Consider the following 17,892-nt stretch of genomic DNA (forward strand, 5'->3'; position numbering starts at 1 on the left):
AAAAAAAGAAGACACAAAAAGGACAAATATGCCAAGGATAGTCAGATTCAGACAGAAAATAGGAAAATGTCATTTTTCTGGGGCTGGAAGAAGGGAAGACTGGGGAGTTACTGCTTCATGCATGGGTCTGGATGATGAAAAAAAGTTCTGGATAGTTGAGATGGCTGCACAATAATGTAAATGCCCTTAATGCCACTGAACTGTACAACTTAAAAATGGTTAAAATGGTAAGTTTATGTTGTATCTCTTTTACAAAAAATGTGGCTAGTGTGAACTTAATTTTTTATTTTAAGTAAATGTAAATTTTAAAACTGATACTTGATTCAGTTACTGGAAAACAAATTTATGTTTGGAACAAGTATGTAAATTTCATGTCACACTATGTAAACTCTTATTCGAAGTACAGAAATATGTAATCTCACACACAGCTGAAACGCCTTTTGGTTTCAAGCCTGGGGCACTGGTACTATAGTTACTTTCTTTCACTACTAGGAGAAAAGTCCATTTTACACCCAAAGCCTAATTTTATATTGTAAATTATACAGCCTACCTTTAAATAGTCTTCAATCACTTAATAATAAGCATCTAAATATTTATAGAATACCCAGAGAGCACAAGTTGAATTCACAGAAGCATATATTAAATCAAAAGTACATGCCAATACCACCCATATGGTTTTATTTTGTCATTGACAAACACACAACACTGTAAATGTATCATTACTTGGTTTCATTTTCTGAAATATTACTTAAGTTTGCATTAAAAATATATACATTTACATTTAAAAAATGTAACTTTATTAAAGAAACCCTCTGTAAATATAACTCCTTCTCAGTGTATTTTCCTGCTTTGTTTCACACATAAATAACTTAATCTACAAAGTCATAAATAAAACTCTTATGGCCTAAAAGTACATACAAATTTTGCAACTTGACAAAAGTGTTCTCTTTTTTATTTAATAAAAAAAAACATGCAGTATTTGCATTGCTTAATATTACTTATCAACAAGTCATTATTGTCTCCCAACCAGTTCTGCCAATAGACCTTTTTGTATACATGGGTAAAGATGCCATGCATTTGTTTACAAAGTCAAAGTGGTGGTCAAAAAGCTAGATTTTTAAAACAGTACAGAAGGTTGTCATTTAAATATTACTAAATCTTATTAAAAGCACTTCAATATGTCTAAAGAACAAAAAATGCTACTAAAGAGTAAATGTGAGTACTGTCATTTAAATGGAAGCCAACAAAGTCTAAAATAAAATCAGACAAAATGCGTAATAACCTTGGGAAAAATATTCCATTGAGTTTCTCCTACAACAGAATTAACACCATCCTAAGTTTTCTAAAATTTATTTTGAACAATCACTTTGATTAGTTAAAACTTTCAGAGTAAAAATGACACACAAAAATGACATTAGAAAGGGATATTTGTAATTCTTGATACAGAACATTTGATTATTTAGCTTGTGTTTAATGACTGGCAATTTTTATTCCTTCAGAAAATAATATTTGTTGAAAGACACCTCCTATTTAGTGATTTACTCAAGATGTATTAGGAGAGTACTCAAATTATTTTTATGTAATAAAAGTAGAAGAATTTTGCTTTTTGGAAATGTTGGAAAATACTTCATTATGCACTTTCTTAGGCCATCATTTGCAGAGGTATAAAACTTAGAAAAACATCAATTAATATTCTCATTAAACTTAAATGATTCAAATGACAATACTAACCTAAGCACTGCCATTACTTTTAAAATCTAAGTTCCTAAAAGTTTTATTTTTCAATCAAAACAAAAATCTGATTCACACTATTATCCGACAAACTGTATGTTTAAAAAACTAAATATTCTTTGTTAAAGAGCAAATTAAAACAAATGTTTTCCAAGCTATTAAAAAAATGAGACTCTCATATACATGATAAACCTAAATCAATACTCACAAATGGTAACTGAAATTGTCAACTTTTAGCCCAATACAACATAAATCCACAGGTATTCTGCATAAACAATTCAAAATTAAAGTTTATAATGGAAATGTCAGCAAGTCGTTAACTACCACATTACTTCTGATGGTTTCCACTATACTTCAACCAGCAGAGCTGATGTACACATCTGATAGACACACTGCTTAGAAAATTAAAGCTATCAGAGCTATAAATAAGGAATACATAAATATGAACATAGCAATGTCAAAGCATTAGAGCTGTTAAAAAAGGTAAAATGTGATGTAAACACATTTGATAGTTTTCTCTGTAAGCCACTTTCCACTGATTTATAAAGCTATGGTTTTATAATTCTTTTCAAAAAGAAAATGTTTCTGCACTGCTGCATGCAGTAATTCATTGTACATCCTTGACTACAATGCAATCTTCAAATCCTCTTGCAGAACTTCACATATCTCATCAGGATTTCTCCAGAAAGTCAGCTTGTCATATTTTCAGCAGCCTAGAACAAGAAAGGAAGATTCATTATAACAAAACCATAGAAAAACAGATACCATGGAGATAAGTTTGCCAATACTGCACTGTCATTAACAATCAACTCCTTGCCCACATAAACGAAATGGATAATGCCGTGGTTTTCACTTTTTGCGGTATGTCAGAAACTAATTTTTGAAATGACTGCTAGGCTAATGTTAGAAGATTATTGTTTAAATTAAATTACTGATTAAAATTAAATTGACTAAATAAAACTGATTAAAATTAAATGGTTATCATCTTAAATAATTGTTAATGTAAAAATATACTGCCATTTGAAAAATAAACTCATAGCAGGCCTTATCCATAGTCTTGATTAGTCTGTTTCTGCATGTTTCATTATAGTATGAAAAGGAGATCAAGAATGAAAAAGACCTTTCTGTCATGCTGTAAGTGTAGAAAAAAGGGCAAAAGTGGAATAATGAGCACACTGCTAATCCTGTTTCACCTATACTGCCATAATACTTCCCCCAGTTATTCTGCAGAAATTTCCAGGCATCAAATTACTTATCAATAAATTATATGATACATATTTCTAAAAGCTAAGGATTTCAACAATTTCTTAATGCCAACTACGAAAATGATTTTATATGTTTAATTTTAGACACATATGGTAAACTTTTAATTCCTTTACATTTAGACTTCTTAATTAAAACTTGCTTTTAAATTTAGTCTAGTTTAGAGGTCTTCCATGAAAATCCCATAAGTTACTGGGAAAATTGTGGCTCAACAGGAAACATTTGCTCTACAGTTAACAGAACTTACCTTGTTTTTCTATATAGCTGGATATTATTCTAATCAGCCTTTCCTTTCTTTGGGTTTACTATTCTTGAGAATTTAGAAACTAGTTTGAAAAAACTCCCCTTGTTCTGAAAGGTTTCTTATTTCTTTCTACCCTTACAGGCTCTTACATTAGCTTTAGCCACATATCTTCAGGCATTCTGTCTTCTTCCTACCCCCATCCTCCAGATCATCTACTTCAAAGATTTGAAATAATATCCACAATATTAGGATCTTTTACAAATGAAAGTACCTTAATTAAGGCAATTTGATTTGCCTTGTCCCATTCCATTTTTCATAATAATTTTATGAATTATTAATAAGAGGTTCTCTTCCAACACAGAGACAATGAAACAAATACTTTCACTTGAGGTAAGTCATCAACCTTGTGTGGAATTCATGGTATATGAAAGCAGAACTACGTTCCATTTCAACAGCAATGGCATCCTAGAGAACTACATAGTTATCAGATTGCCATTAAAGACTCCAAAATTTTATAAGCATTAGCCCTGGGAAAACCAACTTTAGTATCTTCTATTTCAAACTTTCCTTTTCTATTCCCCACTTTGGGAGAATGGGTGGGGACATGGGGCTTACTTAATCCCTCATTTCTCTCCTCATTTCTAAGATACACATAGACTAAGACTGAGCAATTTTACTTCCAGATTTCCAGAAATGCATGTGTACACGCATCAACTCCAAATTCTAAATCTCCAATGTCTTCACTGCTTTCTATCATGAGGAGATAACATCACTCTAAGATACTAGTGATTGTACAGGACAGCTGCAAAAGAAAGGGAAGGCTTAGTGCACAGGAATGCGACAATAATCGTCTAACTCAAGCACAGAAAAAATAGGAAAGGAGGTTTTGACCAAAATTTCTGAAATCACAGTATATAAATGATTGCTTAAATACTAGCACCACAAAGGTAATACAAAAATGTAGTGTTGATAAAAGAATCATTCATAAAGTCTATTTTTTTTAATACACCTAATTAACAAAACTCATCAGGCTGATGGAAATACACATAAGGTGACCTATCTATTGCTGTTGAGAAACTTACCTAATTCTGCAATGCACAATTAGCTACTTTTGTTATGATTTAAACAGTACCAATATACAAATCTATGAGAGAAAAGTAAAATAACAAAAGTTGTTACAATTTTCTACATAGTTAACTAAACAACAAAAGGAAAAACTGGATGTTTTAGGCCAACAGTTCCTTGTTGTGACTATTGAGGAAATAATGCAAGGAAAGCCTTCAGTGCACAGAGTTTGGCAAAAGTGAGGTACTCATAAATATACCTATTCTTACTATATTATTCAGTTATTTTTCTTCATCATATGAAAGCATTAGTTATGAGTTTAAAAAGAAAATTTCAATAGTTTTTATTAACTACTTTTAGCTGATTAAAGGAATTAGAAACCTTGTATGCACACCTCTAACAAAAGGGTTCATTATCCAGAATATTTAAAGAAAAATTACCAATAAAAAAGGAAAGACAAACCAGAAAAATTAAAAGATAACTCTCAAGAGGCAATGGCTAAAAACCATATAACGAATGCATTCAACATCACTGGTGATACCATAAATGCAAGTGAAACCACCTGAGAAACCCATACACAGACTCACCAGGAGGACTAAAATTAAAAACTCACAGTAAGTATTGGAAAGATGTGGAGCAAGAGAAACTCATCCACTACTAGTGGGAATATAAATTAACACAACCACTTTAGGAAAGTTTGGCAGTATCTACTCAAATCGAAGATACACATAGACTAAGACTGAGCAATTTTACTTCCAGATTTCCAGAAATGCATGTGTACATGCATCAAGAGACATGGCAACTGTGCACAGAGTAGCATTATTTGTAATAGCCCTTAACAGAAGCACTCTATTATCCATTCACAGTAGAAAGAAAAATAAATTTAAGTACACATGTACAATGAAGCATGATTATTACAGTGAAAAGGAACATATTACAGCTACACACAACACTAATGAACCTCACAAACATAATGTTAAATGAAAGAACCCAGTAAAAAGATTGTGCTCTAACAGCTCTATCAGTTTCAAAACTTTTACCAAATTAAACTGCAGTGTTTAAAGATCTATATTTAGTCAGTAAAACTGCTGAAAGTAAAAAGTGCCTACCATAACAGTGAGGACAGTAAGTTACTGGAGGGGGTAGACAGAAGGAGAGGTCAGTCTTGGTGGGAGACAAGGCAGCTTTTGGGATGCTGGCAGTAAGAGTTGTATGGATATTCTCTGATACATTTTTGCTCTGTAAATGTGTTCTATATACCTTTTTGTGTTAGATTTAATAATCAAAAAGTTTTAGAAACTACAAAAACAACCACCCATACCACTGGAACTTACTGAAAAGAACTCAATCTGAGATGGATGAGTTATGTTTGTGCATGGTTTTGTTTTCACAAAAAAGAAAAAAAGGCTAGTGAGGAGTCACTTTGTCCTTGGACCAGTTTTATGAGGGACTAACTTGAAGTTTCAGTGTTCATGTGAGTTAATGCTATATAAACACAGAAGTAAGATCACCCATGATTTTAAATCAGTGTGTGTTGCAAGCAAGAGAGAGAACACAAAATGCTTCCTGTTCCCAATCTCAGCACTTAAAAGACAGTAAATGTAAATTTGCAAAAAGGTGGTCCTGGTGGCAGTGTGGCCCAACTGGCCTCAGTAATCCCCTGGTCTCTGAGCCACTGAATCATTCCTTCCCTTTTCTTGAAGGATAAACACATGTTCACAGCCAGGTGACTCTACTGGCCAGTGTCCTAGAAGTTGGACAGCCTGCCTTCCTTTTGCCTTCCAGGTCGCTTTCACTCTAAGCTGGCAGTTTCGTGCTGAGATGGTTCATCTATGAGTCACATACCTCATCTGTTCACAAAAGTTTACCCAGCCACATTACTGGCCTTCTCTCCAGAGCATGCTATCTGGGTAGGCAGAGAACTTTCCAAATCGAGTGTTGGTTTTTTTTTTGCTTACCAGTTCCTTTCTCAATTTCTCATTCCTCTTACATTTTCTATGAGCAGCAAGGAGAAATCAGGTGGCACTTTTCACACTCTGCTAGGAAATTTCCTCAGCTAAATATCCAAATTCATTGCGTTCAAGATTTCTTTTCCTCTCAAAGTAGAACATAATTCAATCGAATACTCTGTCACTTTATGCAAGAACAGTCTTTCCTTCAGTGTCCAGTATGTTCAATTCGTTAAAGACCTCACCTTTAATGCCCACATTTCTAGAAATATTCTGTTCATGATACACATATATTCTCTAAGACATTTAAAGCTGTCTCGACAGATCTCTCTTTTCTGAACTCTCACAGCACTTGCCTTTGACACCCATAGTTCTACCAACAGTCTCTAGGCTTTTTCTGTCAAGTATCTTAAAAGTTTCCAATCTCCACCCATCACCAGTTTCAAAGCCACTTTCATGTGTCCAAGTGTTTGTTACTTTCTAAGGCTGCCATAATCAGGTACAACAAACTGGGTGGCTTAAAATAACAGAATTTCTTTCAGTTCTGACAATTAGAAGTTGCTCCCTCTGCAGGCTCTAGCAGAGGATCCTTCCTTGCCTCCCCCTCTTTTGGTGGCAGCCAATGATCCTTGGCCTTCTTCAGCTTATAGACGTCATGACTCTATAATCTGCTTCTGTAATTATGTGGCATTCTCCCCCATGTCACATGCGCCCTCTTTGCATATCTGTGTCCAAATTTCCCTTGTCTAAAAAGAGCATAAATCATGAATCCATTCTGATCCATTAATCCATCATCTTAAATTGATTACACCTGCTGATACACTATTTACAAATGAGGTCATATTCACAAATACCAGCCCTTAGCCTTTTGGGGCACCCACAGTTCTACTCACAACACAAAGAAAATTCTAAACACACCTGGAGGCTTCTGGTAAAAGACATAGTCTGTGAGAGCAGCAACTTTTGTGATCTGAACATATGCTAACAAGCTCCTGGTTTTCAGTATTTCTGCTGATGGTGATAGAAGCTAATTTAATCAAGATCTTTCATGAAGCATCACTAATAGTTTTCTAAACAAAAACATCTTTATTTAGAATGAACTAACATAGAAATCTCTTACCTTTAGTGCTTCAGTGGCCTTGCGAAGTTCCTTGATAACTGATGACAAAGCTTCTGGATTAATTCCTTGTTCACAAAGCCGTACACAAATGGACAGAGTTTCCATATCTAAGCCAGTATTCAAAATTCTTGAAATCTCAAGCAGGACTGAAAAAAGAAAGAGAAAACTTAAAAAAAAAAAACAATACCAAAGAACTAGCACAGTATTGCTAGGTTTGGAAATTGGCATATAACACTGTCTTGCCTTACTTAGCCCTAAAAACAAAATATAAACATCCAATCTCCCTCCACATAGCTGCTTTTTACATATTGGTTTCTATTCTATCACCATTTAATATATTTACCTAAAATTTATGCATCATAATCAGGATCATTCTGAACATTTCACCATTTTTTAGTGTTCTTCTACAATATAAACTTAGTTACATAACATCCCATTTTATGGAGACACCATATATTACTTAACCATGTTAAGAGTTAAGTAGGTCTCATGTTTCACATTAAAATAACACTAAAAAGTATCTGTACATACTTAGGTTTATTTCATTAGGATTAACTCCTATGAGCAGAACTGCTTAGTCAGTAATATACATACTTAAGTATGTAAGCATTAAAAGTATTTAGAAACTCCAGAGCAATCATGTTTACTGAATCTAATACTAAAAATGAAAGGTTTTATATATATATATATATATAAATTTTTTTTTTAATTTTGGTATCATTAATCTACAGTTACATAAAGAACATTATGTTTACTAGGTTCCCCCCATCACCAAGTCCCCCCCACATACCCCTTCACAGTCACTGTCCATCTGCGTAGTAAGATACTGTAAAATCACTACTTGTCTTCTCTGTGTTGCGCAGCCCTCCCTGTGTCCCCCACGCACTATACGTGCTAATCGTAATGCCCTCTTTCTTTTTTCCCCACCCTTATACCTCCCTTCCCACCCATCGTCCCCAGTCCCTTTTCCTTTGGTAACTATTAGTCCATTCTTGGGTTCTGTGATTCTGCTGCTGTTTTGTTCCTTCAGTTTTTCCTTTCTAGTTATATTCCACAGATAAGTGAAATCATTTGGTATTTCTCTTTCTCCACTTGGCTTGTTTCACTGAGCATAATACCCTCCAGCTCCATCCATGTTGCTGCAAATGGTGGGATTTGCCCTTTTCTTATGGCTGAGTAGTATTCCATTGTGTATATGTACCACATCTTCTTTATCCATTCATCTATCGATGGACATTTAGGTTGCTTCCAATTCTTGGCTATTGTAAATAGTGCTGCGATAAACATAGGGGTGCACTGATCTTTCTCATACTTGATTACTGCATTCTTAGGGTAAATTCCTAGGAGTGCAATTCCTGGGTTAAATGGTAAGTCTGTTTTGAGCATTTTGATGTACCTCCATACTGCTTTCCACAATGGTTGAACTAACTTACATTCCCACCAGCAGTGTAGGAGGGTTCCCCTTTCTCCACAGCCTCGCCAACATTTGTTGTTGTTTGTCTTTTGGATGGCAGCCATCCTTACTGGTGTGAGGTGATACCTCACTGTAGTTTTAATTTGCATTTCTCTGATAATTAGCGATGTGGAGCATCTTTTCATGTGTCTGTTGGCCATCTGTATTTCTTTTTTGGAGAACTGTCTGTTCAGTTCCTCTGCCCATTTTTTAATTAGGTTATTTGTTTTTTGTTTGTTGAGGCATGTGAGCTCTTTATATATTCTGGACATCAAGCCTTTATCGGAAGTGTCATTTTCAAATATTTTCTCTCATCCTGTAGGGTTCCTTTTTGTTCTATTGATGGTGTCTTTTGCTGTACAGAAGCTTTTCAGCTTAATATAGTCCCACTTACTCATTTTTGCTGTTGTTTTCCTTGCCCGGGGAGATATGTTCAAGAAGAGGTCACTCATGTTTATGTCTAAGAGGTTTTTGCCTATGTTTTCTTCCAAGAGTTTAATGGTTTCATGACTTACATTCAGGTCTTTGATTCATTTTGAGTTTACTTTTGTATATGGGGTTAGACAATGGTCCAGTTTCATCCCCTACATGTAGCTGTCCAGTTTTGCCAGCACCATCTGTTGAAGAGACTGTCATTTCGCCATTGTATGTCCATGGCTCCTTTATCAAATATTAATTGACCATATATGTCTGGGTTAATGTCTGGATTCTCTAGTCTGTTCCATTGGTCTGTGGCTCTGCTCTTGTGCCAGTACCAAATTGTCTTGATTACTATGGCTTTATAGTAGAGCTTGAAGTTGGGGAGTGAGATCCCCCCTACTTTATTCTTCTTTCTCAGGATTGTTTTGGCTATTCGGGGTCTTTGGTGTTACCACATGAATTTTTGAATTGTTTGTTCCAGTTCATTGAAGAATGTTGCTGGTAGTTCCATAGGGATTGCATCAAATCTGTATATTGCTTTGGGCAGGATGGCCATTTTGACGATATTAATTCTTCCTAGCCACAAGCATGGGATGAGTTTCCATCTGTTAGTGTACCCTTTAATTTCTCTTAAGAGTGACTTGTAGTTTTCAGAGTGTAAGTCTTTCACTTCCTTGGTTAGGTTTATTCCTAGGTATTTTATTTTTTTTGATGCAATTGTGAATGGAGTCGTTTTCCTGATTTCTCTCTCTGTTGGTTCATTGTTAGTGTATAGGAAAACCACAGATTTCTGTGTGTTGATTTTGTATCCTGCAACTTTGCTGTATTCCGATATCAGTTCTAGTAGTTTTGGGGTGGAGTCTTTAGGGTTTTTTATGTACAGTATCATGTCATCTGCAAATAGTGACAGTTTAACTTCTTCTTTACCAATCTGGATTCCTTGTATTTTTTTGTTTTGTCTGATTGCCGTGGCTAGGACCTCCAGTACTATGTTAAATAACAGTGGAGAGAGTGGGCATCCCTGTCTAGTTCCCGATCTCAGAGGAAAAGCTTTCAGCTTCTCGCTGTTCAATATAATGTTGGCTGTGGGTTTTTCATAGATGGCCTTTATTATGTTGAGGTACTTGCCCTCTATTCCCATTTTGCTGAGAGTTTTTATCATGAATGGATGTTGAACTTTGTCAAATGCTTTTTCAGCATCTATGGAGATGATCATGTGGTTTTTGTCTTTCTTTTTGTTGATGTGGTGGATGATGTTGATGGACTTTCGAATGTTGTACCATCCTTGCATCCCTGGGATGAATCCCACTTGGTCATGGTGTATGATCCTTTTGATGTATTTTTGAATTCGGTTTGCTAATATTTTGTTGAGTATTTTTGCATCTACGTTCATCAGGGATATTGGTCTGTAGTTTTCTTTTTTGGTGGGGTCTTTGCCTGGTTTTGGTATTAGCGTGATGTTGGCTTCATAGAATGAGTTTGGGAGTATCCCCTTCTCCTCTATTTTTTGGAAAACTCTAAGGAGAATGGGTATTATGTCTTCCCTGTATGTCTGATAAAATTCCGAGGTAAATCCATCTGGCCCGGGGGTTTTGTTCTTGGGTAGTTTTTTGATTACCACTTCAATTTCGTTGCTGGTAATTGGTCTGTTTAGATTTTCTGTTTCTTTCTGGGTCAATCGTGGAAGGCTGTATTTTTCTAGGAAGTTGTCCATTTCTCCTAGGTTTCCCAGCTTGTTAGCATATAGGTTTTCACAGTATTCTCTAATTATTCTTTGTATTTCTGTGGGGTCTGTCGTGATTTTTCCTTTCTCGTTTCTGATACTGGTGATTTGTATTGACTCTCTTTTGTTCTTAATAAGTCTGGCTAGAGGCTTATCTATTTTGTTTATTTTCTCGAAGAACCAGCTCTTGGTTTCATTGATTTTTGCTATTGTTTTATTCTTCTCAATTTTATTTATTTCTTCTCTGATCTTTATTATGTCCCTCCTTCTGCTGACGTTAGGCCTCATTTGTTCCTCTTTTTCCAATTTCAATAATTGTGTCATTAGACCATTCATTTGGGTTTGTTCTTCCTTTTTAAAATATGCTTGGATTGCTATATACTTTCCTCTTAAGACTGCTTTCGCTGCATCGCACAGAAGTTGGGGGTTAGTGTTGTCATTTGTTTCCATATATTGCTGGATCTCCATTTTGATTTGGTCATTGATCCATTGATTATTTAGGAGTGTGTTGTTAAGCCTCCATGTGTTTGTGAGCCTCTTTGCTTTCTTTGTACAGTTTTTTTCTAGTTTTATGCCTTTGTGGTCTGAAAAGTTGGTTGGTAGGATTTCAATCTTTTGGAATTTTCTGAGGCTCTTTTTGTGGCCTAGTATGTGGTCTATTCTGGAGAGTGTTCCATGTGCACTTGAGAAGAATGTATATCCTGTTGCTTTTGGATGTAGAGTTCTATAGATGTCTATTAGGTCCATCTGCTCTACTGTGTTGTTCAGTGCTTCTGTGTCCTTACTTATTTTCTGCCCAGTGGATCTATCCTTTGCGGTGACTGGTGTGTTGAAGTCTCCTAGAATGAGTGCATTGCAGTCTATTTCCCCCTTTTGTTCTGTTAGTATTTGTTTCACATATGCTGGTGCTCCTGTGTTGGGTGCATATATATTTAGAATGGTTATATCCTCTTGTTTGACTGAGCCCTTCATCATTATGTAGTGTCCTTCTTTATGTCTTGTTACTTTCTTTGTTTTGAAGTCTATTTTGTCTGATATTAGTACTGCAACCCCTGCTTTCTTCTTGCTGTTGTTTGCCTGAAATATGTTTTTCCATCCCTTGACTTTTAGTCTGTACATGTCTTTGGGTTTGAGGTGAGTTTCTTGTAAGCAGAATATAGATGGGTCTTGCTTTTTCATCCATTCTATTACTCTATGTCTTTTGATTGGTGCATTCAGCCCATTAACATTTAGGGTGACTATTGAAAGATATGTACTTATTACCATTGCAGGCTTTAGATTCGTGGTTACCAAACGTTCAAGGTTAGCCTCTTTAGTATCTTACTGCCTAACTTAGCTCGCTTATTGAGCTATTATATACACTGTCTCGAGATTCTTTTCTTCTCTCCCTTCTTATTCCTCCTCCTCGATTCTTCATATGTTGGGTGTTTTGTGCTGTGCTCTTTCTAGGAGTGCTCCCATCTAGAGCAGTCCCTGTAAGATGTTCTGTAGAGGTGGTTTGTGGGAAGCAAATTCCCTCAGCTTTTGTCTGGGAATTGTTTAATCCCACCGTCATATTTGAATTATAGTCGTGCTAGACACAGTATCCTTGGTTCAAGGCCCTTCTGTTTCATTGTATTAAATATATCATGCCATTCTCTTCTGGCCTGTAGGGTTTCTGTCGAGAAGTCTGATGTTAGCCTGATGGGTTTTCCTTTATAGGTGACGTTTTTCTCTCTAGCTGCCTTTAAAACTCTTTCTTTATCCTTGGTCTTTGCCATTTTAATTATTATGTGTCTTGGTGTTGTCCTCCTTGAATCCTTCCTGTTGGGGGTTCTGTGTATTTCCATGGTCTCTTCGATTATTTCCTCCCCCAGTTTGGGGAAGTTTTCAGCAATTATTTCTTCCAAGATACTTTCCATCCCTTTTCCTCTCTCTTCATCTTCTGGAACCCCTATAATACGGATATTGTTCCTTCTGGATTGGTCACACAGTTCTCTTAATATTGTTTCATTCCTGGAGATCCTTTTATCTCTCTCTATGTCAGCTTCTATGCGTTCCTGTTCTCTGGTTTCAATTCCATCAATGGCCTCTTGCATCCTATCCATTCTGCTTATAAACCCTTCCAGAGTTTGTTTCATTTCTGTGATCTCCTTTCTGGCATCTGTGATCTCCCTCCGGACTTCATCCCATTTCTCTAGGGTATTTCTCTGCATCTCAGTCAGCATGTTTATGATTCTTATTTTGAATTCTTTTTCAGGAAGACTGGTTAGGTCTGTCTCCTTTTCTGGTGTTGTCTCTGTGATCTTTGTCTGCCTGTAGCTTTGCCTTTTCATGGTGATAGGAATAGTTTGCAGAGCTGGGACAAGTGACGGCTGGAAGAACTTCCCTTCTTGTTGGTTTGTGGCCCTCCTCTCCTGGGAGAACAGCGGCCTCTAGTGGCTTGTGCTGGGCAGCTGCGCACAGACAGGGTTTCTGCTTCCTGCCCGGCTGCTATGGAGTTTATCTCCGCTGTTGCTGTGGGCGTGGCCTGGTTCGGGCAGCTACTCCAAAATGGTGGAGTGGCTTTGGAGTGGAAGCGGCCTGGAGTCTATTTATCTCCGTAAGGGGCCTCCCTGCTCCCTGCAGCCCAGGGGTTAGTGTGCCCAGAGATCCCCGGATTTCCTACCTCTGTATTAAGTGTCCCGCCCTGCCCTTTTAAGACTTCCAAAAAGCACCTGCCAAAACAAACAATGACCACAAAAAAAAAAAAAAAAAAAAAAAATTTTAAATTAAAAAAAAAAGATTAATAGGTGGCCACTCGTTTTTCTTCATTCTCCGGCGCCAGCCTCAAGCATCTGCTCACCGGTCTTGCTGCCGCCTTTCCCTAGTATTGGTGTCCCTGTCCCTTTAAGACTTCCAAAAAGCGCTCGCCAAAACAAAACAGCCAAAAAAAAAAAAGGCCGCTCACTTTTTTTATGTCCTCCGGCGCCCAGCCTCCAGTGCCTGCTCACTGTTCTTGCTGCCCTGTTTTCCTCGTATCCAGGGCCCTGCACTCTGGCCCGGATGGCTGGGGCTGGGTGTTCGGCAGTCCTGGGCTCCGTCTCCCTCCCGCTCTGCCTATTCTTCTCCCGCTGGGAGCTGGGGGAATGGGCGCTCAGCTCCCGCAGGGCCGGGGCTTGTATCTTACCCCCTTCGCGAGGCGCTGGGTTTTCTCAGGTGCGGATGTGGTCTGGATATTGTCCTGTGTCCTCTGGTCTTTATTCTAGGAAGGGTTGTCTTTGTTATACTTTCATAAATGTATGTGATTTTGGGAGGAGATTTCCGCTGCTCTACTCACGCCGCCATCTTCTGCCGCTCCGGCCTATGTTTTTTTCAAAGAGTTTTATGGTTTCATGACTTACATTCAGGTCTTTGATCCATTTGGAGTTTACTTTTGTGTATGGGGTTAGACAGTGATCCAGTTTCGTCTCTTACATGTAGCTGTCCAGTTTTGCCAGCACCATCTGTTGAAGAGACTGTCATTTCCCCATTCTATGTCCATGGCTCTTTTATCAAATATTAATTGGCCATATATGTTTGGGTTAATGTCTGGAGTTTCTATTCTGTTCCACTGGTCTGTGGCTCTGTTCTTGTGCCAGTACCAAATTGTCTTGATTACTATGGCTTTGTAGTATAGCTTGAAGTTGGGGAGCGAGATCCCCCCCACTTTATTCTTCCTTCTCAGGACTGCGTTGGCTATTTGGGGTTTCGGTGTTTCCATATGAATTTTTGAACTATTTGTTCCAGTTCATTCAAGAATGCTGTTGGTAATTTGATAGGGATTCCATCAAATCTGTATATTGCTTTGGGCAGGATGGCCATTTTGACGGTATTAATTCTTCCTAGCCAGGAGCATGGGATGAGTTTCCATCTGTTAGTGTCCTCTTTAATTTCTCTTAAGAGTGTCTTGTAGTTTTCAGGGTATAGGTCTTTCACTTCCTTGGTTAGGTTTATTCCTAGGTATTTTATTCCTTTTGATGCTATTGTGAATGGAATTGTTTTCCTGATTTCTCTTTCTGTTAGTTCATTGTTAGTGTATAGGAAAGCTATAGATTTCTGTGTGTTAATTTTGTATCCTGCAACTTTGCTGAATTCAGATATTAGTTCTAGTAGTTTTGGAGTGGAGTCTTTAGGGTTTTTTATGTACAATATCACGTCATCTGCAAATAGTGACAGTTTAACTTCTTCTTTACCAATCTGGATTCCTTGTATTTCTTTGTTTTGTCTGATTGCTGTGGTTAGGACCTCCAGTACCATGTTGAATAACAGTGGGGAGAGTAGGCATCCCTGTCTTGTTCCCAATCTCAGAGGAAAAGCTTTCAGCCTCTCGCTGTTCAGTATGATGTTAGCTGCGGGTTTATCATAGATGGCCTTTATTATGTTGAGGTACTTGCCCTCTATTCCCATTTTGTTGAGAGTTTTTATCATGAATGGACGTTGAATTCTGTCGAATGCTTTTTCAGCATCTATGAAAGGTTATTTTTTTAACTTCATTCTTACAGTACTTCATTTTACGGTAGTTTTATATAAGTTATCTGTCTTTAACATGAAAAGCACTAGCATAGAAAACCGCAAGATTAATACACTGGCTATATTATGCTGTTTTATGGTGGTTGTTTCTCCGAGTTTGTTTAGAATTTTTAAAGTCAATGGTCAACCTGTTATCTACTGCATCCTGCATTATTTTCCCTTGGCATTATGCTTAGAAAGTTACTTGAAATGCAAAGATTGTACAATTATTTTATTCTCTTCTAGCACTTGAAAGTTTATTTTCCCTTCTCCATTAACATTAAAGTATTTAACTTTCTGGAAGTTTGGTTGGAAAACAGAATCTAACTTTTCTTCCCAGAAATAAGTCATTAGCCCCAGTACTGTTTATGGAATAATTGATCCTTGTACCACTCAATTAAGATGTCACCTGTATCAGAGTAAATGCCCATATACTTATAGATTTGCTGCATGGCTGACGTCAGACCCACAATATTAATTACTCTATCTTAGCATGTAGTAGGTTAAAGATCCCTTGTTATCTTTTGTTAGCATAACCCCTTGTGATCAATTCCAAAAACAAATTTCATTTGGACTCTGATTTGAACTGCACAAAAACTGCATATTATTTTGCAATGAATGGATAAATTAATAATATTAAGACATCAATTAAAGTCTAAGTCCTTCTGAAAACTTGTATCCATGACACTCATGAGAAGGGCCCTTTCCACTTTTTCTTATCATTCATTTTCATCTCTAGAAGTTAAATTTGTACCTTTTATATAAAAATATGTCTTCCATGCCTCTTAACTTTTTGAATACATGGAATTCAGTTCTAATATCCTTGGTCTGCTACTTGTAATGTGTTAATTTGAGGCCTGTTTTTCCAATGATTGAATTTTTCTCATCAAGAATTGTATTTTCTGCTTTGTATACTTAGTAATTTTTTACTGGTTGCTAGATATTGTAAATTTTACCTTGCTGGGTGCTGGATATTTTTGTATTTCTGTACATATTCCTGAGCTTTGTAATGAGAAGCAGTTACCTGGAAACAGTATGATTTTTTTGTCTTGCAGATTTACATAATCAGGATCAAACACTGTTTAGAACATGGCTTATAAATTCCTCATCACTGAAGCAAGACCCTCTTCAGTATTCTACCCAGTCTTGTGAATAACGACATTTTCCATTCCGGCTGGTAGACAGACCCTGTTCTAAGCCTGTGTGAGCATAGTGTACTGGGCCCTCTAATCCTTTTGCACAGTTCTTTTACCAGCTTTATGGGTACTTCCCTCACACACAAATGTGCTTACCAATGCTCTGCTGAATACCTGAGGGGGATCCTTCTGCAGATCTCCAGAATTCTCTCTGTGCAGATCTTTCCTCTCAGATACTCTGTCCTGCAAATTCTACCTGCCTCAGCCTCCCTGGGCTTCTAACTCCTTTTTGCTCAACTCAGAGTCCACAGGTTCTACCCTGGGTCCTCCCATCCCTGTGCATACTGGCATGGAAACTTTCTGAATACAGTAAGAAGGGGCAACTATTGGGCTCTCTTTGTTTCTTGTTTCTCAGGGATCACTGTCCTTTGCTGCTGATGTCCAGTGTCTTGAAAATCGTCATTTCTGCATGTTTTGTCTGGGTTTTACTAGTTGTCTCAGTAGGAGTATAAATTTGGTCCCTGTTACTCCATTTTGGCAGGGAGGTAACAGCTTCCCATTTCATTTCTTTTCTTTAGTTCTGATACTCTAAAATACTAATAACTTTGCTCTTCAGTTGTATGCAATTATTTCAATAACTCTATTTTAAGATTTCTAATTTTCCTCCAAAATCACTTCTTCTAGCTTCATAGCTAAATTCTTATTTATAACCACTTATTTTGTGATGGTTGTTTCTGACTTTATCTATCTCATGCTCTATTCTTATCTTCAGCAATTTTTCCAGATTTGTTTTATTTCTTCAAGTATAAGCTAGCAGCAAAAGAGAGTGGTTAAGAGTGTGCTCTCTGAGCAGAAATAAATGGGAGATTAACGGCAGAAAAGCTCAATAAAACTAGTCTGATTCTTTGAAAAGATAAACTTCTAGCTGGACTCATCAAGAAAAAAGAGGGCACAAATAAATAAAAGCAGAAATGAAAAAGATGTTACAACTAACACCAAAGAAATACAAAGGATCATGAGAGACTGCTACCAACAATTATATGCAACAAATTGGACAACCTACAAGAAATGGATAAATTCCTAGAAATACACAACCTTCCAAGACCAAATCACAAAGAAATAGAAAATCTGAATAGATTGGTTACAAGTAATGAAACTGAAGCAATAATTTAAAAATTCCCCCAAAACACCAAAAGTTCAGGCCCCAACAGCTTCAAGGTAAATTTTCCCAAACACTTAAAAGAATAGGTGAAGGGGATGATGAGGCACAAACTTAGTT

At 36.8% G+C, this 17,892-nt stretch overlaps 1 protein-coding gene across 1 annotated transcript in view; it reads right to left on the bottom strand.

Annotated features, from left to right (window-relative positions):
• Positions 1 to 661: 661 nt before the first annotated feature.
• Positions 662 to 17,892, bottom strand: part of MZT1 (mitotic spindle organizing protein 1) — a 30,472-nt gene continuing 13,241 nt past the window's right edge. Inside the window, exons 2-3 of the mRNA XM_036893593.2 lie at positions 7,373 to 7,518; positions 662 to 2,444 (exon numbers count right to left, since the gene is read on the bottom strand). Of these exons, the coding sequence (XP_036749488.1) occupies positions 2,421 to 2,444; positions 7,373 to 7,518 (170 nt within the window). The 3' untranslated portion in view covers positions 662 to 2,420. The remainder of the gene's footprint in view (positions 2,445 to 7,372; positions 7,519 to 17,892) is intronic.

This window comes from Manis pentadactyla, chromosome 17 (genome assembly GCF_030020395.1).
Source record: "Manis pentadactyla isolate mManPen7 chromosome 17, mManPen7.hap1, whole genome shotgun sequence".
NCBI classification, from domain to species: domain Eukaryota; kingdom Metazoa; phylum Chordata; class Mammalia; order Pholidota; family Manidae; genus Manis; species Manis pentadactyla.